The 24,879-nt window shown below is 39.9% G+C and overlaps 2 protein-coding genes across 2 annotated transcripts; one reads left to right on the top strand and one right to left on the bottom strand.

Moving 5' to 3' along the window:
- Nucleotides 1-1,960: 1,960 nt before the first annotated feature.
- Nucleotides 1,961-10,505, bottom strand: LOC108673171 (mRNA-decapping enzyme 1B). The gene is made up of 2 exons (XM_018160961.2): nucleotides 10,350-10,505; nucleotides 1,961-5,072 (listed from the first exon to the last, which is right to left on the bottom strand). The coding sequence occupies exon 2, from the start codon at nucleotides 5,069-5,071 to the stop codon at nucleotides 3,416-3,418; it is 1,656 nt and encodes a 551-aa protein (XP_018016450.1). The 5' UTR covers nucleotide 5,072; nucleotides 10,350-10,505; the 3' UTR covers nucleotides 1,961-3,415.
- Nucleotides 10,506-14,956: 4,451 nt separating this feature from the next.
- Nucleotides 14,957-15,670, top strand: LOC108673155 (E3 ubiquitin-protein ligase TRIM38-like). The gene has a single exon (XM_018160942.1). The coding sequence runs from the start codon at nucleotides 14,957-14,959 to the stop codon at nucleotides 15,668-15,670; it is 714 nt and encodes a 237-aa protein (XP_018016431.1).
- Nucleotides 15,671-24,879: the final 9,209 nt, after the last annotated feature.

The raw sequence follows: 24,879 nt of genomic DNA, 5'->3' as shown, positions 1-24,879 counted from the left end.
ACGTTGCACCGTACGTCTCACCCCACGTTGCTACGCCTCACCCCACATTGCACCGTCTCACCCCACGTTGCACCGTCTCACCCCTCGTTGCTACGCTTCACCCCACTTTGATAGCAGGCGCGTGCGTGTAGCCGGTTGCTGGCGCAGCTTCGTGAATACTTCAAGCGCGGCCAGCATGCACGCAGCGATCAGGCTCTCTTCCATGTTTAAAATTTGACTCGCGTTAACCTCCGACGTGCGTCGGCGGTTGTTTGGCCACCGAAATAGCACCTATTATTTGAAAGCAGACTGTGAACCAATAATAGCTCGGCACTTCGAGCAATATTAATCGAGGGCAAAACTATCAACCCGATTATTAAGTTGACCAAGAAATCAATTCATGAAGCTGCGAGCAACGTTTCTACCAATGCGAGCAATGGCTCCACAATCACACTTCAACTCGTGTGCACGACATTTGGTTACTCTAAGTTTGTTTACTGATCAAAGGTGACCATTATTAGTGCAGTTTCGTATCGGACTGAAGTCTCTCAAAATCGAGTACCTAGTTTATAAACCTGTTCCCGACTCACAGGCACCGCTTGTACTTCATGTCTTTGGATCAAAAACCATTCATGACTCGGTTAATAGATTCAAAGACTATATTTCTAAAGTAAGATGCTCCTTTGTGCTTGTCTTGATAAACGTGTCGGAAGTTAATGCAAAAAAGCCGGATCTCTCACTCAGCGTGAAGCTGTTGTACGTTCCGACACCACAAGACACACCAAACACGATGACTACAAATGCTACACCTTGAGACCCATGACTGCTATGCCAATCTTTCTCACTCCTCGTCTGCGCATGCCTTGTTATGGTGTTATGCACTTGAAAAAATCAATTGAAATGGCGGAAAATTGAGAATGGAAATGACGATCACTGCAGACTCCAAGGGAAGAGATCACACCACGAGGGCAAATCACAGGGTAGCATCGAAACTTCTTTAAGCCACACATTAGCAGAGCAGTTTATATTGAATTGAATGTAGCGGTTTAGTTAAAGATGAACCAATTACTTGCGAGTCAGAACAGCAGCCAAAAAGCAAAGATAATGCTCTCCAAATCTGTTGATATTGGGAAATGCGAACCTGAAATTAAAATACTTGGAGGCACAAAATCATTCATAATATGTGGTTGTTATTTGAACTGTGCAATACTGTATAAATGTTTCATTGGTGAAAATTCTGGAGTGCAGCTCATGTTGGGAATTGCCAAAATTGTACCGAAATTCGCTTTTCCATTCAAGCAATAAAACCAAATCTGGGGTAGAGCTTTGAGGGTTCCTTCTTCAATACACGGTCGCATGTTTCCGGTCAACTGCTGGCAAGTTAGGAGAATTTTCCTGTAGAAGGCAATGCTCGATCTAACACTCGAATACTGCATTACAGCAAAGCGATCGCGAGCAATGGACTTATTTAATTAAGCTTTCTCAGCATTTTTTTATCAAATATTTATTTAAATAACTATGAGATGAGTAAGTAAAACGAGCATGAATTCGAACAACGCTGCGTACGTTGGTTATTAAGACACATAGGTATATACTTCTTCAAGGCCGGGGATACTAGCAGCGACAAAAATCCCATCCTTCAATCCAGAGTCACGATTTTCCCTAAAAGTTATGCCCATAAGTGACCAAAGCTATAACTAAAGTAACTTGAAGCTGTGACTCGGCAAAGTTTGCGTAGAAGTGTAAAAAAATCCTAGAATATGCAACCTATCAATAAAATGATTGTCAAACAAAAAAACTCATTTAGCATGAACTACTTAAGTTGATTGCGTTCAACATCGACAGGATCTAGAACTTGCTGCAGGTGACTCTCGCATAGCTCTTACCTGGTCATTGTCGAAGGCATTGCTATTATCTATATATTTAAGGGTTGCTACTACATAAATTCTGCTTGATGTTTGAGGGTAAGAAAGACAAAACAAGCCATCCGAAGATTTAGTGAGATAGAAAATTGGAGTTGCCGATGAGGCAACGCCAAGAAAGCTTAGTCCTCTGTCTACACACAACAATACTGGCGAAATAAATGTAAAGTGCACGTTTAGGTATAGATTTAATGACAACTTGGAGCGTGATCAACAAGGGCGGGTTGCAACGATATGCACGAGTCAGAGAGATGATCCTAACTAAGAAGTTCTACAAAAGTTATGAACATTAGCCCATGATAAGTTTTAGTCGCCAATCCTGAAAGAAATTAAAATTTATATGCGTCATAACTCTAAAAGTAGCCAATAATGCCAGTTCTTGGACAGCCTAAGAACTCTTAGAGGAATCCCGATTAGAGGATAAGGCCTACTCGTTGCTGACATCAATTTTGTTCAGCCTTATAATAATCGAATTCAAACACAAGACGACAGCTATTGAATGAAAAGCTTTACTTCAACCAAAATAATTGCTAATGAGTATGAAAAATAATCGTCTAAGCGTCAAAGTCTGAGAAACGAAGTCCCTTAACATTATCTTTTACAGTTCAATAATTTTGTAAAATCGTCAGAGAACAATTAAATAATACCTACCTGAATTTGTTCTCAAAATAAATGAGGTAAAAACACGTTTAAAGACCAAGTTCCAGAAGCCAAAGTCAAGACAGAAAAAAAAAATCTTCGAACTTGAAGTTTACAAGTAAAATTATTGCAGTGCGGTATAATTCCACTCCGACATACAACGGATTAAAATCCGATCCTCAACTTTAACACACAACTTAGAAGCACATGCCCAAGTCCATTAAGTATTTAGCAACAATAATATTCCTCGTACCGTGTACATATCGACACGTGCATAGCCTGTGCAGAGAATCTCTTAAACCGATACACGCTTCACAAATCCTTGAGACCAGTAAGATTTTTCACTTCTATCTAGAGACATGAATCCAGTGCTATTTTGTTGTAAATAATCCAATACAGATTTTGACAGGGAAAATTTTCATGACAGCAGTGAAGCATAACGGCTTCAAATATCAATGAAATAAATTCTATTTGATGAAGATATTTTGGAATGAAAGTACTGAAGGAACAACTGTAGGGCTGGTTTAGACTACAGCTAAACTATGTAGAACTATATATTTGAAGAACTATGAAGCTACTGCAGTAACTTGACATTACACACGGATGTAGAGAGACGATAAATATCTGCTAGTAGCGCCTTATTTGCAATGCTATCCTAAATTGTAAATAGCTTCTCATAGATTTCACCTCTAATGCTCTGAACTTCTCGACCAAGCAAACTAAAACAGTACTAGTTGCTATTTGTAAACACCAAATTTATCTTTTATTTACATAAGAATAAAATAAACTAGCGTATAAAGTTTGACGGCAGACTCTACCATAAAACATTAAGCTACTCAAGGTACTGAAGCATCTGAGAAACAAAGGGAGGATTCTTAGCAGTTGGGATGCTTGAGTACGACTTCTTCGTACGCCTGGTAGAGCTGCCGCACGAAGTCCTCCTTTGTGAGAGCGTGGCTCAGGGCCAGAACAAACTGACTCTGATTGAGTGGAGGTAATGTTTTCTGAGGTTCTTTATTGCTCAGAAGTTGCACTCGCTGCTGCAGCTGTTGTTCTATAAGCAGTTGTTGCTGCGGCTGATGCGGTTGCTTCTGCGCGAGGCGAAGTTGTTGCTGGTGTTGCATGTGCTGCAACTGCACCTGCTGCTGTAGCTGCTGCAATCTTAGCTTGTCCTGCTCATTCTTGTTGAGTATGTCTTCTTCAGTGAGGTTCATGCCTCCGTCACTGCGAGCCCCGCTGTCGCTTGAGTTGCTGTGGCTAGAGAATGTTGAGGTATTGATGCCAGGAGGGCCACCCAAAATCAACCCCAAACCCGCGTTGGGGCTACTCAAAATCTGTTTACCATCTAGCGCGCTCGTCACACTTCCCGGTACGACTCCAGTCTCGCTCATGGGCACAGTGGCCATGCCAAACCGTAGAGGGAGGTGTTGGGAATTGATGTTGGCAGCATTGGAAGCAGCCGGTTGCTTTAGCAGATCATCTTCACTGCATACTGTCATGCCAGGCATAAGCAGGTTTTTCCTGAGTTGCCCTTCCAGCTCCTGAAGTGACATGGACCCTGACTTGCTGACTCCCGCATCTCGGCTGTTGTCGGTGATTGCAGACCCAGTAGCTGGGATAGGAAGAGCCCTGGTGGAGCCGTTGCTGCACAGCACCGAGGCTTGGCCACCCACGGCCGCGGCGCCCTGGAACAGTTGCTGCAGCACTGGGTTAGCTGACTGGTTAATGAGCTCAATTGGCATCACTGAATTGGCGTTACCATTCACGTTATTCTGAGGCGAAACATGATGAGGACCTGCAGCATTTGCTGAAGGTCCAAGTCCTACACCAACTTTGGCAAAGAAATCAGCAACTGTGTTGCCTTGAGGTGATTTAGCTCCAGCATTCTCTTGTGCAATTCCAAGACTGTTATTAGAGTTAGCAATTGTGTTAACCACGTTGTTTACTTGGTGAAGGTTGGCGCTAGGGGACCTCTTGTTCTCAACAGTGTTGTCAACTTTCTTGATTTCATATTCACCATGTGCCTTGCTGAGCATTGACATTATGTTCTCGGGCGAGCTGGATGATGCAGTGTTGTGATGCATATCACTTACACGAGATGTCTTGGCTTCATTGTTTGCATCATTGGCTGGAACAAGACTGATCTCAGGTTCCTCCATTTTTATAAAATTTCCAATAGCTTCAAATATCTTAGGCACATCATTATCATCAGCAAACCAGATGCCTAAAATCTTCATCTTGTCATTTCTTAGCAAAATATAAGGGGTTTTAATCTGAGCATCACAGTTCTTTGTGATAGGCTCAATGAAATTTGATTTGGAATTTCTGTTGATGATGGTGAGCATATGACATGGCTTGGCATTACGGGTGTAGATCATCAAAGTTCCTTCAACATCAGTCTTGCTCCATGTTTCTCCTGACTCATTGTAGTTGTAGAGAGCTGTGCGGCCTGCAACTGCAACCACGGTCTCGGCATGATTGTCCACGCACCTCAGCATGTTTAGACGCAGCTGCTCTCGGAACTCTTCCATTCTGAAAATTAATAATTTATTAGTCATTTAAAATACAGGAATTTTTTATTTTTTGCATCCCTGCCTAATGGAGCTCAGACAATTTCAAAAAAAGAACCAGTCATCTCAAATTTGAAATTGACATTATCAAAATGTAAAGTATTTGATCATTTTATTGAATATTGATTAGATTTCTCCCCAATTTTTCCATACTACATACTGCACTTTACTCCAAAATAGAGCCTTCTTGGAGACAAACATTTTGATTGGTTAAAAGGTCAACAACAAAAAACTTTTTCTTTTAATTGTGCAGCAAAAGGTCCAGGCCAACATTGGTCAACCTTGTGTAATGAATGCAAGGTTCAAGTAAGTTTAAATACGTACTAAACACTTAAGATTATGATTGTAATAATATATATATGCTTGGTGCTTGTTAAACAGGTTTCTAATAATTTTCAGTCACTAAACACAGTGATGATATGGAGCTGTCTATACTCAGTTCTGTATGTTCCAAATATTCTCTTCTTTTTCCCACTTAAAGGCTACAATCACACACATGGTGCACATTTAACAGCATTGAAGCATTGCAGTAGTAAGATTGATGAAAAATTAAATAATGCCTTAAAGCAGGTGTTGCCAAGAAGTACAGTATTACTCTTAGTACCTACGTAGTACTTCCAAGCAACAATTGCTGCCCAACTATTGCTCCAAGCAAACATATGAATAAAAAGTTTCATACGCCATAATTTTTCTAAAACTGAACTTGATTACATATAAAAATATTTATTGAAAGCAAAAATTTTTATTAATAGTATTTTTTTTAAATAGTGATTAATGATTTTGCTAGTAATTTGGGGACCTAGCAAGTGCAGTTGCTAGTTTCTAATTGACAACTTTTTGGGAAAATCTGTCACAAGTTATTGGCAAATGCACTTGGCATTGATCCATTTACATATATAGGTACAAATGATCTTGTTATAAGTTTTCAATAATTTTACTTTCTGTTATTTAGATTACTTTAACTTCATATGCAATTTATACCTATATACGTGTGTTAAGTATTGCAATTCTTAACCGTCATTTGCTTGCAAGTTATTCTTGAATGCTTTGCTTTTGTAATTCATTTGGACATTTCTTCAACTTCTACACATTAATCAAGTGATTTACTCTTTTAATTGCAGATTTATGGTTCAAATAGTTGCTGATTTTACCCAAATGTTATATTGTTCATTTAATTACATTTTCTGTTTTCTTAGTTGCAGCATGCAACAAGCTTGCTATCATTCAAGAATCTAGTGAAGTGATTTATATGTTGTGTCAGTTTTAAAAGATGCTTCCAGCCAGGATTATTATTATTATTATCATCAAACTAAAGACATTATTGATTATATTGTTGATTTACAGTTTAATGATGGAGAACTGGAACCCTGACTATGCTTGCTATCCCTAGTCCAAACATTTTAAATCCTGAAAAAACTATCTATCTACTATCAACAAATTTCATAGTATGCAAATTTACATTTAATGATTTAAAGGGAGCGTCTGGGGTAAAATTTATCTCGGCTATTTACAGATGGATCACTCTGAAACTTCTTACACATATGTAAAACAGAAATCTAACCTTTTTTGTTCTTGGGAATTTTTTCAAAATAAATGAAAAAAACATGAAAATCTAAGAAAACAGCCAAAAAAGGGGGTACCATAGAAATCTATATCCTCCTAGGATTTTCAAGGTACAACATTGAGACACATATCATTTGATGCGTAAAGACCATATCTATAAGACGCTGTATGCGTTTTTGGAAATTCTTGTTTTTGTGGGTGTGTGGGCATTTTTCATAAATTTTTCAATTTTACCCACCACACCCTCCTTTTTGCAGAACAAAATCCAAACTATAACGAAATTAGAAAAACGCCTACAGCGATTTGTAGATCTTTTTATTGCACATCAAATAGTTCATGTCTCATTGTTGTAGCTTAAAAACTCTAGGAGATAGGTTTGCCGTGAGAGAGGTTTTCAGGTTTTCAAACTCTTCAGTAGAGGCAAAAAACCGAGGCGCGCTATGTAAAGGCATGTAACTTAGCTTAGATACCGAAAGTAAGCGTTATCTCAGTCAGGTCAATACAGTATAATTACAGAGCGTAATTAAACTATATGATACAAAATATGAATACAGCTATCCTTTGATTAACGCGGTTAATAAATCCCCGAGTTTTACCGTGTTAAGCAAAACTGTGCTAATCAAACTTAAGAATATATGGGAATAATTATAATGAATCCTCAAAAATAGCAAAGGAAAGGAAAATTATGTAGTTTGATAAAAGTGAGCAGTAGATATGGCAGCGATCTTGACTAGTTGTAGGCTAACAAGTAACTAGCCCTTTACGCACTGAATTATGTTTCGAAAGTGAAAAAACAATCTGAATTACTTTTCAGATCACGCGCAGTCTTTGTGTTAAACTGGCAGTAGCAACGCGCCTACTCCATTGAAGGTCGTTCGAACGAGTTCACAACATGTGACGCTACCGTCACACTCGCGGCTAGATTCCAAACATGTAATTACTCTCGGTAGAAGCTTTTATTTACTGTGTGAAGAATTCGTCACACCAGGGCTTAAAGGGCTAGAGCACCGGCATGGCGAACTTACCGGCGAACGTTGCCAAACTTGATCATTTGAGTTATGAACAAGACAAGGCAAGGTTAAACCGACTCTGTAGTCAGCACAAGTTCCTACGGAACGGGACCTTATTTAAAGAATTATGGGCTGAAATTCATAAAGTAACAACATTTGGCGAATTTTTCCAAAAGTCGTAACAAAAGTAACAACATAAGATCTAATAAGCAAAAAGTAACACTTTTGTTACGAACGTAACACCTCTGGCTAGAGGCGGGAAAATGATGCTTTGTGAAAAAAAAAGTCGCGCTAATCTAAACTGGCACTGCGTAGATTAAGGGTAGGTCGCAAATTTTTTTTCCGCGTTAATCAAAACCGCGGTATTCAAAACCGTGCTAATCAAGGGATTGCTGTAGTAAACTGGCACTGCGTAGATTAAGGGTAGGTCGCAAATTTTTTTTCCGCATTAATCAAAACCGCGGTATTCAAAACCGTGCTAATCAAGGGATTGCTGTATATACATTTGCAAGATAAGTCAATGATCTGTCATTTATTTTTGCTTCATTTGAGCAATTATGGTTTCCAAATCTGGGTGTGTTATGTTATGTCATGTATACCTACTTTGAATGTGCAAAAATTATAACTATCATATGAAAATTGTTACGTAGGTTATCATAGCACGAATCGCAATAGAGTATCAAGATTGCAGTTCTGCCACCACCCTTCATTGAACTATCCTGCCTATTTTCTAAAATTCAAAGATCTCTCTTCCAGCAAACTTTGCGAAATTCATTAGCTGCATAAAATACTCTCTGCTGTGGTGTTAGAGTTCCGGTTGACATGACATCCGTTTGCTTGTTTGATGCTAATTTTGTAAAGGTTGCTTCAGAAAATTAATCATTGCCATTCCCATCTTCCACCCTCAATTTAATGTAGCTAACGATATTGAATGGCATTATTCATGCAAATCTGTATCTCACAATATCTCGAGGAGTTCTTCTTAGTTTAAGAATAAAGGTTAAAACCAAAAAAGTTGCATAAAACATTTTACTGAATAGAAGTCCTAGATAAACAAAACAGAACGTTTTGGGCTATGCCCATCATCAGCTAGTAGAATACATCTGGAAATACATGGAAATCAATTTTAGTACATAAATTTAGAAAATGACAAGGAAAGAAAGGAAAAAAACAACTATTGACCTAGAATCAAAAGAGGAAAAGAGCTGGATTGGTTATTCAACTTAGGTTTAAGTTTATGGATGTAAAGAGATTCTAAAATTCATAAATCGGTTTGGCTGCTAGCGTTACAAAGAATTTTAAATTGATCGATGGACACGGGAGGATCAAGCATGGTGCCAATCCATAGGTTATTCAAAAGAACCTGTTCTTATGTCATTTTGAACCGATCAACACTTCTTTATGGACCGATCGCAAAACACACCTTCACTGGCAAAAGCTTTCACACTTCTGAAGAAGGTGAGCTGACAGCTACACTGGCCGTGGGCATGGGGCGTGGGTGGACCTAATTTGAATTTGAATGCATGCATCGATTCAAAATCCTATAGACTGTAATAGACATAGTATACAAGTCATAGAGCGTAAATTTTTAATATCTATAAAAAAATGTACGTTTCTGCATGTATTATAATGCTGTTAACATTAGCAAACTTTGAATTATCTCTGATGCAAGAAATACTTGCTTAAATCATTTTATTTTCAATATAAGCGACTGGATGCAACAATCGGTTCGCAAGAATCAACATAGCCCTGACAGCAGAAATTTTGAATTTTTGATTGACCTTAATTTCTAAATTAAAATGTATTTAGCCAGTATTTCTTGCATCAGAGATACTGTCTCGTTGCTGACGGCCTGACGCGTAGTGAAGTGTTTTGAGAGTCATGTGAAGGCAACAGAACTTACGTAACGCATACGGTATTTTTTTATAGTTTTTCATTTCTCGATGCGTCCTTAAAGTGTCGGAATATACCGCGTTTACCCTATTCCAGATTGCCTAAGATTTAACTTTGTCTTATGAATCTCAAAATAGAGGAACACTATCTGGAAAATTGGGCAGAAAATCCAGAAATAACCTGTAAATTGAACAAAAATGTCTGTGAATCTGGCCAACTTCAACCATTCCTATAGCTTCTTCAGAATTTTTTCAAAGAAAAATTGCCTAGCTACTTTTAAACACAATTTTCAAAAATCTCCTCATTCTCCTGTGAAACAGAAATGATTGTATTTACCCATAATTTTAGGAAACTTATGCCTGATATTTCTAATTGAAAAAGAAACAAACATTACCCATTTCTTTAGTTCAAACCTCAGCCTCACTCAGTGTCAGTGAGCCTGAGAAATTCTATAGGTAGTTGATATAAAAGAAAATAGTATTAGGAGTTTGAGATTTTGGACAGATCAGTCATCACTCATCAGTGGCTCAGAGTCATCAGTGCATCATTCCAGGTAGTACATTCTTCGAAAGTTAAGATGTTAACCAGTTAATTTGACAGTGAGCGTGTAAAGCAAAGTGAAAAAGTAGAGTTGACATAGGCAAATACCTAGCAATGCACTGGGAAACGAAAACGAGTCCATAATAACATTCAGTTTCACTGTCATACGAGAAGGGTCAATTATTTCATACCATACGTAATTAAAATGCGCAATCATTATACCAGTAACTCACTTGTACGAAAGACTTGTGTTCAGAAACTCCCTGAGTTAAAGACGACAATAATTTTGCCACAATTAACTTGATGGTGGAAGCAACAATAAAATAAATGGTGCAAGACTGGCGAACGAGATCTAAACAATTAGGATTTAGGAACGGTACTGTCTGAACTGCATTCAGAAGCTATGTCACATGGAGCGTCTTTTGACCGTCACCTCTTGTAAATAAATGTTATTGATGAGCATTTTAGAAAAATAGATTTTAAAATAATTTTAATGTCTTATATTTCGTGGATAATTTGAAAAAGGAAAATATTCTATTCAGGCTTATATTTTTTATTATTTTCTGATTCGTCCGTCAGAAATCAGTCCCTTTGCTACTACCCAACGTTCGACTTGCTATTAATTAATGTTTTTTGTTCAACATATTGCCTAATTATACCACCATATTTAGTGGTGCATACAAATAATCTATCAGTGTAAATTCGACTGGGAAGTTACCTTAGCCTGTAACGTCCGCATATCTGTCGGTTTGATTGTTGACATAGCTAGCTGCTAACCATCCGACGTGCCCTAAATGCCAATGAAATTATAATTTACGTTGCGAATTAAAACACAAGGAAGATTTTTATTTGCGTAATATGAATATGTGTTAATTATACTATTTTAATATTCTGCCGACAAGATTCTCATCGCTGAGCATTATAGATAAGTAGGTGTACAATGAATACCAGACATTTATATTGGCTAACTCCTAGGCGGTACATATTCATTTGATGTTGGTTGAGAAAAGGTAAGGTTCGAGAGGTAAAATATTAGAGCAAAGCTGCAAAGGCTAGAACAAGAGGGTAGTTGGTGTTAAGAGTAAGATGAAAGCAGGAGAAATAAATTCAAAGAAAAGTTATTTTATCTGTTATTGCTGCGTTCCATTTATTGCACTGCAGTTGTTGATATTTTTATCGCACATTGGGGGGCTGTTGGGTCATATTCGTATATAACTGATTTTTATATGTTTTTCTATATGTTATTATCGCTTCTATATATTTATATACGTTATTAATATTGTATTGTTCGTTTCATTAAACCTTTCTAGCCCTCGTTCGCACCAGCCTACTCCTCTCACTCATCCTCGTACGATCGAGGGATCAATTGTACAAATTTTTAGCGCGCCCTCCCATGTCAGTGGAAGAAATGATTCAGTTTCACCTAAATGATAAAATAAAGAAACCTCTAAAAAATATTGAGTTTATTAAATCGTAACTGTTTTGAGGAAAACACCAAAATCTTGCGAATAGTGAATTGGCCCGAGCTGCTGCCCGATGGAAGTCCTCTGAATCGGGAGCAGGAGCTTCACCTGGCCACAATTATATTGTAGTCAGGTAGCACAGATAAACTGACGAGCTAAAACGTTTCGTGCAGTCCATCCTGCCACAAAAATACCAGCTGACTTAAAAGAATTGCTTGCGCCTAATAAATGTCTTAAAGATTAGAGCAAGCCGTATACTGTGGTTTCCATTTCAGGCAATTCCTAAGCAAATTAATTTGTAAACCTAGCACCAGCAGCTGCATTCTAAAAAATTGTCACCTTAAATTAAATGTTAAAATAAATTGGTAATCATATCAAGTTTGAATGCAGTTGAAATACAAGTAGGGTTATATTATTTGGGTGAGATTAGATATGAAGCCAAGCCAGTTTTCCAGAATGTAAACTGGCCAGAGCTACAAATGGCCACAACCTCTGAGCTTCATCATAGGGTTAACCAATCTATAGCATTCGGTCCCCTCTTGAGCTCACGCTAAGATGCATCCACCGTCAGTAGACAATCTGTTGCTATCGCTCAAGGATCGTCTCAGAAGTGCGAGTTTATTAACTAACGTCCCACAAAAGCTCTGATTTTAATCGGCAAATAAATTGGCGTTCAGAAATCAGATGGCTTCCAGGGACGTTCCAGGGCATCACATAGTTTGATTAAAATTAAAGGATACGCTGGTACAGGAAAAGACTCTGGATAATGTTATTTAAGAGAAGAATTAGGATGAACTACTGAACGAGAAAAATTAGCATGAGCTGATATAAAATAATATGTAGGATTAGCTGATATAATACGAATACCACGTCGACCAGGAGAAAATGTTGATTGCTACACGAATTGTGCCTGAAGATGAGGAGGAGAGAGATAAAATAATGAACTGAATTAATGCAGGTCTCATGGGAACATATTCTGTAAGATTTATGTGACGCGGCGTGATTGAATGAAATTAATGATATAATAATATTAGAATGGAACATGGCGTCGAAAAATTTTTATTTATCAATCAGGTGATTTCGCCAGGGCCAGCGTTCATCCTTAACTATTCTCTATATAACGTTAAGATAACGATGCAATCTTACGTCAAGATTTGATAACGATGCTATCATAGATGAGACGTGTATTGCTCAAATGACAGTGACATCCCACAGCTAAGGGCTCCACTGCAGTACATTGTAAGGAGTTTTGGGGCGAAAGGTTTTTGATTATAGGCTTATAGTTCACTGGACTTATGTACGGGACTTGTTTGGTGTAAGTAGATTATGAAAGCGTTAAGGAATACGTGATAAATAATGGCGATTAATCGGGCATTGTCAATCGAAACACTGTCCAAATTATGTAACGGTTTCGGCATGACCCAGTATTGAGTTGCAGTACTCGTGCGTTTGTACGAATCTAGGGACATATGCACATATCTATTCGGGTTTTCGTAATGTTCACCGTCAGTTGAGTAATGCTCAATACGTATCACATGATGAAATTCATTTTTATTTCTTTCCTTTCTCTTGGTATTTTATTTGATGCTTGTCTCCCAGAAGCTCGAAAAAAGTTATTTCGCCCCCACTGGGCCGTTTGATGATATACGCTGCCAAACACGATTCAAAAAGCTAAAGTAAAATACAAGATTTGCCAAGAAATCGTCAAGATACTAGACGATTCCTTGCTTGATGTCGTAGCACCGATGACTTGTGGAAACGTTAGAATGTGGAAAAAGCGGCAGAAGTTCGCCTAGATAAGGAGCCATTGAAGTAGCCTTAAGAGGCATTGTGTGTTTGTGACAGCCTCGAGGCTTGGCTGGTTCCTATGTTATTTCTTCACCAAGTAGGATCACTTTACGCCAGGCAGATGATTCAGGCCACAGCTCCGCTGTGTCGCTCGTTTCTGGCAGTGTACTTACCAATGAAGATTTATACATGTATTTGTAGTCCTCATACCGAGGCGCTCCGCTACCTTACTTAAGTAACACAATTACCATCTCGATGGTAATAAACAAATGTATAGCTCGTTTTATTTAAATTATGTCTAAATATTTTACAGTGATAAGGCTACCAATAACGTTAGATTTCAATGACCGCACGTTCGGTTACCAAGTCTGAGCCCGTAACTACGCATCAGCAACGACGCATGTTCGCTTTTATGCCGACATATCGTCCACGTCACACTTTTCACTACGTCTCACTGGCAACGATATCCAATTCACTGGATAAACTCGTGACTAAATGAATAATGAATGTAATTGAATTTGCTACATATCAAAATTTATTTCTATATCGTCAATATTCATTGGTTGCATGGATACCTAAGTTGGTCGGGAGCGCTGCCGTAGCCCAAAAATTTGACTCTTAAATCAGCCCAAGAGCCAATACAGACCCTCTACATGCAATAGAAATAGTCAGCCTAAATCCTATGCAGCTGTTCTTACTTGCCTCATCTCGCCACACCAGCTTGAAACAAGCAATGCCTCAGCCCAGAAGCTGTTACTCCAAACGGATTACGCCCAATAGCTCCTACACCAATGATTTAAGCCCATACCATCACTTCTTACAAATGCCGTAAGCCACAGGGTCCGCAGACCGCACCAGACTGCCGTAAATGGGAACGGCCCCGTACCGGACTGTCGCATCACCTTACCCACTTCGCAGGCGTAAGCCCTGCCCTGACGCTCACCAGCATCATCTTCCTCCACACTTACGCCCTTCTCTCCTCCTTTCCGCGAAAGGGTTAGGTTAGGTTAGGTTTGGTTAGAATTCTTCCGCAAGCTGGTACCGAAAGGAGGGGGAGCAGGGGGTAAGCGTGGTGGTTTAGAAGCACTGTGGGTTTAGCCACTTTAGCACTGTGTCGCAGGGCGTTCTTTATCGAAGGTGGGGAAGGGGCTAGGCTGCATGGAATAGAAATATTTTGGGGTTTAGCGTGTGGGTTACGACCATTGTTTTGGCGGCTTGCAGCTCATTGGCTCGCTGGTTTACATCCATGAAGGGGTTTGGTCCCTGTGGCTTTCAGCAAGTAATCATGTTGGCTAATTTGCTCTGCAGCATGCTTGCGCACGGAGAGAAGTATGAAAATTATGCTGGTATTGGGCAATGATGGGCTATTTCAGTCGTCCCAGTTGGTCGGAATGCAGCCATTGCCAGTCTGTGTGAGCAACAATTTCTTGCATACTGGCCTCATATAAAATATCGTTCACACGCAGATTTTCCAGCAGATGGTGAATCAATGAATTTATTTTAGAGTCTCTCGCTGAAGTGAATCTAAACGTTGATAAAACATCACAATTTCACTTTCGTCTAGGAATCTCAACACGGCCCCAGCAACGATGGAGTGTGAAGTTTGTTTCGAAGAATACGACTCGGGCAACCACAAGCCGCTCTGCCTGGCATGCGGCCACATGTTTTGCTTCTTATGCATCTCGAGCTTACCAAATGATTTCGGGTCCACCACAAAGTGCCCTAAATGCAAGAAAGTAACATTCCAACCTGTAGATGATATGTCAGTTGTTTATGCGTTGATTCCCTCTGAGAACAAACCTCAACGGGCTTCGAGATCCCAGGCAGGGAGGTCGTGCCCTCAGCATCAGAAAACGCTGGATTACCTGTGTGTTGACTGCATGGAACTCGTGTGCTTCAGGTGCTTCAAGACGACACACGCCAAACACGCAGTAGAGTTGGTGGAAGACTTGCTTCAGGGAGTTGAAGCTGTTGACGCTAGAGCCGTAGTACGGACTAAGATTAGCGGCAAACTTGAACCAGTTAATGACATGTTGAGTTGGATTGATGAACTCATGAACCTGAATACTGATTTGAAAAAGTGGAAAGATTCGCTGCAGGACCAGAAAAAGACTATTGAACAAGACCTCCAGGCCTGGGACGGTTCAGTCACAGAAAAGGATGAGAACAAGAGACGCAAGTACGAGGAAATTCTCAGTCGTCTTAAATCGAAACCTGTGGGAATTTCAGAGCTACCAGAATTCAAAGCGAAGTTGGATGCAGCAAGCCGCAAATGCGAAGTAAAGTGCAATAACTTGGCGTGACATCCGTGGTCCTCTCCCTTTCCGTGTTCGTAATGTGTTTTACGGGACATAAATGGATAAACGGGAAATGTGATAGAAGCGAAGTACATTTACTTATTGATTGCAGAAATGCGCCTTAATTCCCTGTAGTGATCTATCGTATCGACACGAAGAATGTTAATAAATGTTTGATAATCGTGAAATATTATTTATTAATCTTTTTAAGCCCATACTTATCATCACCCCTTGCCAATGTCGAAAATTAAAATGTGAATTAAATAAGAGTCGTTGATTGCTAAAACAACAACATTGGGGCTCTTTCTGCATTTTATTTAAAAAAACTGATGAATCAATATCTCTTAAATTTATATAAGTATCTTGATCATATTGTAGTATGTTGAAGCCATCTCCTTTTATTACGCATAAAATTTAACACAGTCACCATTATTTGAAACCATAATGGACGTTTTTCTAAATTTTTTGAAGCTTATGAAAAAATGATGATACGCTGCGATTTGCTCCTTCAATATCCAAAATTCTGAAAAAATGTTCATGGCTAAAAGTATCTTACAATTCATCCTATTTTATTGTAGATGTAAAATTTATTCGTATTTCATGCTCGACTTGTGGTGGGACAAGGTAATGCGACACTATATTACTAGGCACGCAATTTGAACATAAATCATGACTATGGAATCATTTAGCAAAAATAGCTACTTCTTGGCAGTCGTATTTCGGTTCCTATAATGTGAGACTAGCAATTTGTTATCAATAATGATTTACAGAAATGCTATTATCTTACCAGTCCTCAGCCCACTTGGGCCACACGACAGATTTCTTTATATAACCTGTACATAATATATTATCTCTATGGCCAACTTCATTTAAAACAATATCCCCGAAAAGTTTAGCACAATTTTCTTCCTGCCTGTCATTTCTGATTTCCACCCCAGGCAACGTTGGCCAGGCAGAGGAACCCACCGCAAGTCCAAGTCAGCCAAGTCAGCGGTTTCTATCCTCCTCGTCTAACTCCGCAGCAGCCTGTGGCGTTAGAAAAGAGGATCTATAGGAGTTGTAAACTAACCTTACCTAACTTAACCTAACCTAATTCGGATAAGCATCAAAGGTCTGCGAGAAAAGCCTCCAGTTAGTCATGCGATAATGGTGGAGAGTCGGGGTAAGTGTGGGGGGAAGAAGATGCTGGGGGACAGTAAGGCAGGGAAACAGTGACGCGGGGTTAACGTCTTGCGGAGTAAGTAAGGTGATGACGCATTACCGTTTGGTACAGTTCACATTTGCGACAATGCAGTGTGGTCAGCGGACACTTAGGATAACAGCATGTGTAAAAGTGATGGTATGGGTTATACTTATAGAGCATTGGAGAACAACTTATTGACCGTTAACTATGTGGAGTAGCAGCTTGTGTGCTGAAGCAGTGTTGGTTTTGAGCATTAATTTGCTGGTCTACGGCTGCGCACCCGGCGTTAGTGAACAGGTACAGGATGTACAGCCGTAGACCAGCAAATTAACGCTCAAATCAGCCCTGGAGCCAACATCAACCATCTAAAAGCTATAGCTATTGACCTATTGTCATCCTGGCACCTAAGCAGCTGTAGTCAATTGACCTGTCTCATCACACGAACTTTAAACCAACACTGTTTCAGCACACAAGCTGCTACTCCACATATTTAACGGTCAATACGTTGTTCTCCAATGCTTTATAACCCATACCATCACTTCTTACACATGCTGTTATCCTAAGTGTCCGCTGACCACACTGCATTGTCGCAAATGTGAACTGTACCAAACGGTAATGCGTCACCACCTTACTTACTCCGCAAGACGTTAACCCCTCGTCACTGTTTCCCTGCCTTACTATCCCCCAGCATCTTCTTCCCCCCACACTTACCCCGACTCTCCACCATTATCACATGGCTAACTGGAGGCTTTTCTCGCAGACATTTAATGCTTGACCGAATTAGGTTAGGTTAGGTTACAACTTGTATAGATCCTCTTTTCATAGCGTAATGCAGTCAAGTGAGCAGAAACTATGAAAAGGCGTCCGACAGTCGGTGCAAAAAGGCGGGGAGACGGGGTAAGCGTAGAGGTAGAGTTATGCTGGGGGAATAACAGCTGCGACGAACGGACGGGCTGCAGTGCTGGCTGTGCACCAACAGCGCTGTGGCGTGGGGAGTTTCTTACCGAAAATCGTGAGGTTAGACGGCATGGGATAAAGCTGTTGGGCTGTTTTAAATACGGCGTAGAGCGATTGTATTGGTTGCTTACTTCTCATTAGCTCGCTGGTTAATTCCCATGAAGGGGATTTGTACCTTTGGCTTTTAAAATATAATCCCTTAATCCACTCTGCCCATTAGCAGGCTTACGCACGGAAAGGAGTATGAAAAAAATGCTGGTTGCTGGTGAAAAACCTGCTTATAATAATAGATCCTTCTTGTGATCCAACTTTATTCTGCTTATGATAAGAAATCCTGCTTACGATACAGCTTTGTTCTGCTTATGGTAGATCCTGCTAATGATCCTACCTTCTTCTTCTTTGATTGAAGATCTTGCTTAAGATCCTGCTTTGTTCTGCTTTTGATAGGAGGTCCTGCTTATGATACAGCTTTGTTCTGCTTATGATAGGAGATCCTGCTTATGATACAGCTTTGTTCTGCTTATGATAGGAGATCCTGCTTATGATCCTGTTTGTTAGCCTCCTTTGTTCTGCTTTTGATAGAAAATCCTGCCTAAGGTCCTCGTTTGTCCTGCTGAAGAAGGAAATTCCTGAATTATAATTTTTAGTATACAATCGATTATCAATAAATTAAAATAATTTAGAATTTGGGAACCAAAAAGCTGATATGATCCGAGTACAAAGTCGACCAAGAGAAAATGTTGATTGCTATACGAATTGAGCCTGATGGCTTGGTGGAGATAGATAAAAAAATATAACTCAGTACTCACTGCAGTGAGTGACAGAGAGCGCATTTTCTCGTCGACGAAAACTTGAGGTCACAGACGGACGGACAGACGGACGGACATGGCGAGCACAATAGTGCATTTTTTCCATAAATGAGAAAATGCGCTAAAAAGAACTGAATTAATGCAGGTCTCCTGGGAATAAATTCTGTAAGATTTCTGTGACGCAGCGCGATTGAATGAAATTAATGATATAATAAAATAAGGAAGGAACATGCATCGAAAATTTTGAATTTTTGAATCAGCTGACTTGATCTGGGCGAGCGTTCATCCTTCATTATTTTCAATATAACGATGCTATCTTACGTCTGGTGTTGCTCATATTATGCATTATTATATATCACATTATTATTATTATTATATTGCTCATATGCGACACCCCCAGCTAAGGGCTCCACTGCAGTTCATTGTAAGGAGTGTTGAGGGTGAAACCTTTTTTATTATAGGCTTAGTTCTGGACTTATGTACTGGACTTGTTTGGTGTAAGTAGATTATAGAAGCGTTAACGAATATGTGATTAATTATGGCGATTAAGCGGGCATTGTCAAGCGAAGTACTGTCCAAATGATGATACGATATCGGCTAATACCTAAATGTTGATTCGCTGTATTCCTGAATTTGTATAAATCTAGGGACTTTCCGGCTTTCGTACTTTTCATTGTCAGTTGGGCATTACATAATACGTATTACACGATGAAATTTATACCTAATTATTTCCTTTCTCTTAGTATTATATGTGATGATTGTCTCTCAGAAGCTCGAAAAAAGTTATTTCGAAACGTTGGAAAGTTTGATGATTTACGCTGCCAGACTCGATTCAAAAATCTAAAGTAAAATACAAGATTTGCCAAGAAATCGTCATGATACTAACTAGACGATTCCTTGCTTGCTTGATGTCGTAGTAGCGATGACTTTTGGAAATGTTAGAATGTGGAAAAGTGGCAGAAGTTCGCCTAGAGAAGAAGACATTGACGTAGCCGTAAGAGGCATAGTGAGAGCCTCGAGGCTTGGCTGCGGTTCCTATAGGATTTCTTCACTAAGTAGCTTCACTTCTACTCTAATCACAGATGAGATGACACTCGGAATTTTTCAGCATATAATTACGATTAAATATTTAATTAATAAAGTATGCAATTAATTTAATTTTCCATTTATTTAATTACAGTCTGTGGCATTAACAAACAATATTGTCATTATTAAATAAATAATCTCCCACAAACAGAGGGAGAACTTATTTTCCCACTGATAGGCATGCCCAGCATTTCTTGATAAGACTCCTAGTTGTGGATATACATGTGCCACCAAAAAAAATAGTGTAAAACGCGCATGCTCTTTATGGAGTACAAAACCGAAAACAGTTCCGATTAAGGCGTTGTGAACAGAATGCGGGGACACAGATGTAGTATATTACTTAGCTGTCACCGCACGAGGATACTTGTACGTAGGCATCTCTCAACGAGAAGTGAGGAAAAAGAACTGCTAGCGATCTGCCGTAGCCAATTAGCTCTAGACGACCGCATACCTTTCATCGGCCACCTAAACCCCGCCCTTTGCCCAAAATTTCGCGCTGGCACATTATCACCTTACAAAGATCACCTACTCTAGCGTAGCAACTTCCCGATGTGACGACATTGATTTCACTCCGTGGCCCGGAAGACGTTGTAGCACTTAAATAGCTGCGCTAAAAGTTAATCAAACAAATATGTCTCTCATTTATTAAAATTTTTATCGATTATTTCATATCAATAGCAATAGGCTATCATTAACATTACCAATCAATGTCAATACGTTCTTCAACCCTGACTACCAAGCCTAGCCCGTAACTACGCATCCGCAACGACGCATGTTCACCACTTTTGTCCCAACGTGTCGTCTGCGTCGCACTAATCACCATCCAGGCTTCATTAACAACAATATCCAGTTCACTGGACTATTCAAGCTCCCCAGTAAATTGATTATGAACAGTATTTGATTTGCTACAAAAATATATTAATCGGCATTACGAACTAGATTATTTTACACTGTTCCAATAATTTAGTGCATATAGAGAGAATTCGATTAATCGCAGCATGACCGCAACAACGGCAGAATTCTGAGTTTATTTCGAGGTACCACTCAATCAACCACAGGTCACTACGCCAGAATTGCGGCGGCCATGTGCACACGTTCTGCTTCTTTTTCATCTCAAATTCACCAAATATTTATGAAATAAAAAGTGGTACAACAGCAAAAAAACAAACATCCCAAAATATTGATAAAATGTCGTTCAAATACGCATTAATCACTTGCTAGACCAAACCCAGTCGCCTTTTTTTTTACCTTGAGAACCCGAGGTGCCGTACTTGTCTCATCAGAAGGCTGGAGCCACGAAACTCCGTGCATTTTTAAAATTAAGTGCTGCAAGATCTCTAATCGATCTGCTTCAGAGAGTTGAAATTGTCATAGACTCTGGGGCAAATATATGGACCAAGTTGCAGGAGAAAAAAAAAGTTTTCCTATCCGAGCCATTTCAATTGATAGTACCATCAAACAGGGAGCTGTTTTAACTAATGGACGTATTCTCTACTAAAACAGAAATATCAATGAAAAAGCAAGATCTCCGAGCATGGGATGACTCGGTCAGCAGGTCTGATGAGAACAACAGACGAGTGCGGCACCTCGTCTGTTGATGATAAATGAATGATAAATAATGATCGCCTGATAAATCGTCTGTGATGGAAGCATCGCGTTATTCAAGGATAACGGAAATGAAACGCTTGTTGGACGCAGCTGGCATTAAATTCTCTTACCTGATAGTTAGTGAAATCATTCTCAGAAATTTCATTTTATTGATAGATGTCTTAATTGATGAAATTTTATCTGATAGCTTAGGAATTCATGAAGAATCTGAATAATATTCTTCCGCAGAAGAGTTGAACGATACAAATTCATGCAACCGAGTTTGTGTTGGAGGATACCCATGAACTAGTGCATCCAGTAAATGATCATACTTCCATATTTATTGTCTCATGTAGTCCTGTGTACATGATGAGTAAAAATTAATGCTCTGTCGAACCGTCACAAGCTTTTAAGACCGAAACTCTCAATATGACCTCTATAAATAAGACGTTCATGCGGAATATGAAATTGACCATACTTTATTATTTTCACCGTTCTATCAAACGAAGTGCGAGTTGCTCAGATATAGATGATATGCCAGAGATTTGAGAATTGTGTTATCCCGAATACTGCCATAACGTATCATAATGAAGTAATTATTTCTGATTAATGAAACTTACAAATCCATTTTATACATTTAACGCACGTTCAATTCCCGATCTGAATATTTAAAGAATTAAAATTTTCTTAATCAAAATTTCAATACATATACGACAATTTTAATTTTAAATTCAAATTTCACCTCTCCCGATAGAATTTCCGCTGCACATTACTCATGTAGCAACATCCCGCCTGACTTCTTGAATCAGACCTCCTAAGAAACAATTCATTCTTGTGTTAACTTTGTCATACCCGTTTTACTCCTTGTCAGTTCATCCCCAGCTCTGTACCTGTAAACAATAAACTTGCCTCACACCTTACTCCAGCCTCTCCCTAGCCTCTGAGTGTCTTGAAAACCTTTTTTCCCGCATTATCAGTTCAATCTTTACACTCTATACCCCCGATGAAATTGAGAGTTCTCATTCTGCAGAGGTGCTACAATAGCGCTCTCTGGACGAATCTGCCGCGAGGTTAGGAGTTGTTCGGGCATGTTATGTATGGTCCCTTGCTTGCCATCCTACTTTATCTAAAATATGTACTTGCAAGAAATGCTGGGAAGTGAAAAAAATGAAAACCTGTTTTAATTTCTTTCATTTGTCTTTTCTTGTAAAGTTGTAGGAGTCGAGACAGTAAAAACGACTGAAGATGATTTATATTCAGACGCAGATAATTTGCATTTAAGTGATATTCACAACGAGGGTGACTGAAGCGAGGTGCGGCTTGAACGGTCTCCTTGCAACGGATATGGAAGATTTTAGTTGGTAATAAAATCAATTTTGGTTTGAAATCGACACTTGATGGAAATGATGTGATGCGTTGATGTAGCTTCATCAAGGGCGTTGAAGAATATGCCCGGTTTTGGCCTAACGCCGAGGACGTTTCCTTGTGGCACGCCGCTCTTCTCTGTTGCCCAGTGTGATGAGGCTCGGTTAATACTGGCATTTTGTTATCCACCTGAAGTGGCTGCATTCAGACGCGTTGCTCGTTATTTCTTTTATCTTACTACCCGAATAGATTACCTGCTTTCCATCGCTGCGACTTTGTCTGGTAGCTCCTGCTCGCCAGATTTCAGTTCGATAAGGCTTCTAAGAAACTTCGACACTGGCTTGTTACATTGCCTGGAACAGAAATAGAGAAGCTGTGGGTTGGTTCTTTCATCATATTTTTGATTAAGCGTTAAGCTTGGTCATAAATTTGCTCACAATTGCATTGGTATAATACAGGGCAGATTTCTCATTGGAGCGCCTTCCCCCTTCACAAAAATTTTCTTAGAATCGTTTCCTCATTTGACCAATGCAGGTGGAGGAACATCGCTCTTTTTCTTCTTTTCCTTTACTGCATCAACTCCTCATTTACCACTACTATCTGCAACTTCATCATTTCTTCACTTCCAACTTTGTTCTCTGACGCTGCTCTCAATTCATATTTTTCAAGCGAGATGTGACGAAATCGAAGAATAGATTCAAAATGCGCCAGTAATAATCGGAAGTCGTTCTTATGGTCCCTTTACGCACGTTCAGAGGCTGACAAACTCTGACACAGCTTGGTCGTCGCTGACGCCCGCAGCGAATGCCCGCACACGGCTCAACGGGAGCGCAGCCGTGCACCACAAATTTTGTACACCAATAAGCCCTGAATCGAACGCCTTGGATCTTTCCGGACATCCACCAATCAGCCGTGAATTGCGGGCGTTCGACCGAGGGCTGGTTCGACGCACTGCCTAGATACGGACGGCTTGGTGGCGGATATCACATTCGCTGCAAGGCTCCGGCGCGCTACGTCCGAGTGATGTAGAATTTTTTCGCGGTGCGGCGGACGATGCTAGGCCGTTCGATCGCCGGCTGTTTCTCCTGAGGGCTGATTGGTCTAATTCAATTGATTCGTTCTGTCTGGTGGCTTTTGGCTGCCTATATGATTTTCCAGAAGTGTTGAAGGCTACGTTCCGGAGGGCAGGAGTCGTGATAGTCCATTACATCCAGGGCAGTGGTGGTCTTCGGCAGGCGACCCCTTTCGGCTGCTTATATGATTGCCCAGAAGTGTTGAAGGCTACGTTCCGGAGAGCAGGAGTCATGATAGTCCATTACATCCAAGGCAGTGGTGGTCTTCGGCAGACTTCCCTGGCTCAACCACACGGGAGCGCAGCCCTACACCACAAATTTAGCTCGTAAACAAGCCCTGGCGCCAATGCCTACCCTATAATGCAATAACTAAACTCAGCTCACACCCAAGAAGCTGTACGTAACTGAGTCATCTCCCCAAACCAACTTTAAGCAACACCTACCTCACTCCACAGCCTGCTGAATCAAATAGTCAATTTTCAACAGGTCCTACTCCACAGAATTTTACCCCATACAATCACTTCTTAAGGCCCGTTTACACTACGGGACTGATTCGGAAGGATCAAGACTGGACTGAGACCAATAAGCCACATGGCTGGGCCTCAAAACTGGCGTGAGCGTTCAGACTACGCGCATGTGCTGGGATCAAGACTCACGACTATCGCAGTGCTACCACTCTGCCGCGCGCGACATTTCAGTTACTTGTTTGCCTTTGGAGATGGATCGTGCCAACGAGTAACTTGAAGATTTTGGATTGAAGCCGAAAAAGATGGTTTGAATTCAAAAGTTTTCGGCTATCTATATACCTAATAGCAGTTATGAAACGCAAAACCTAACCACAACCGCGGTGTAAATGAATCCTCGGCACCTGCTCCAGATTTCAGGGTATCTTTCTTTCTTTTCATCTCTGATATAAATTGATTTCGCAAGGTGTGAATTTTTTTACGAATTTTTTCGATGTTCATAGATGCATCTGATTTCTTCATTTGTTCACTTTTTTTCTAATGCTTGAAGTCTTGAGATTCTGTCTTTGTAAACCGAACTTTTTACTTTCCATAGGCAAGGTGCCTGTCTATATAACTCAATAAGCCTCTCAGTAACATCTCTGTTCCAGTCTCCGTCATGCGACATTGCAAAGCAAAGTAAATATAAACA

This window comes from Hyalella azteca, unplaced genomic scaffold (assembly GCF_000764305.2).
Source record: "Hyalella azteca isolate HAZT.00-mixed unplaced genomic scaffold, Hazt_2.0.2 contig15125, whole genome shotgun sequence".
Classification (NCBI taxonomy): Eukaryota; Metazoa; Arthropoda; class Malacostraca; order Amphipoda; family Hyalellidae; genus Hyalella; species Hyalella azteca.
The sequence above is the reverse complement of the archived record's forward strand: the minus strand, read 5'-3'. Positions and strand labels throughout refer to the sequence as shown.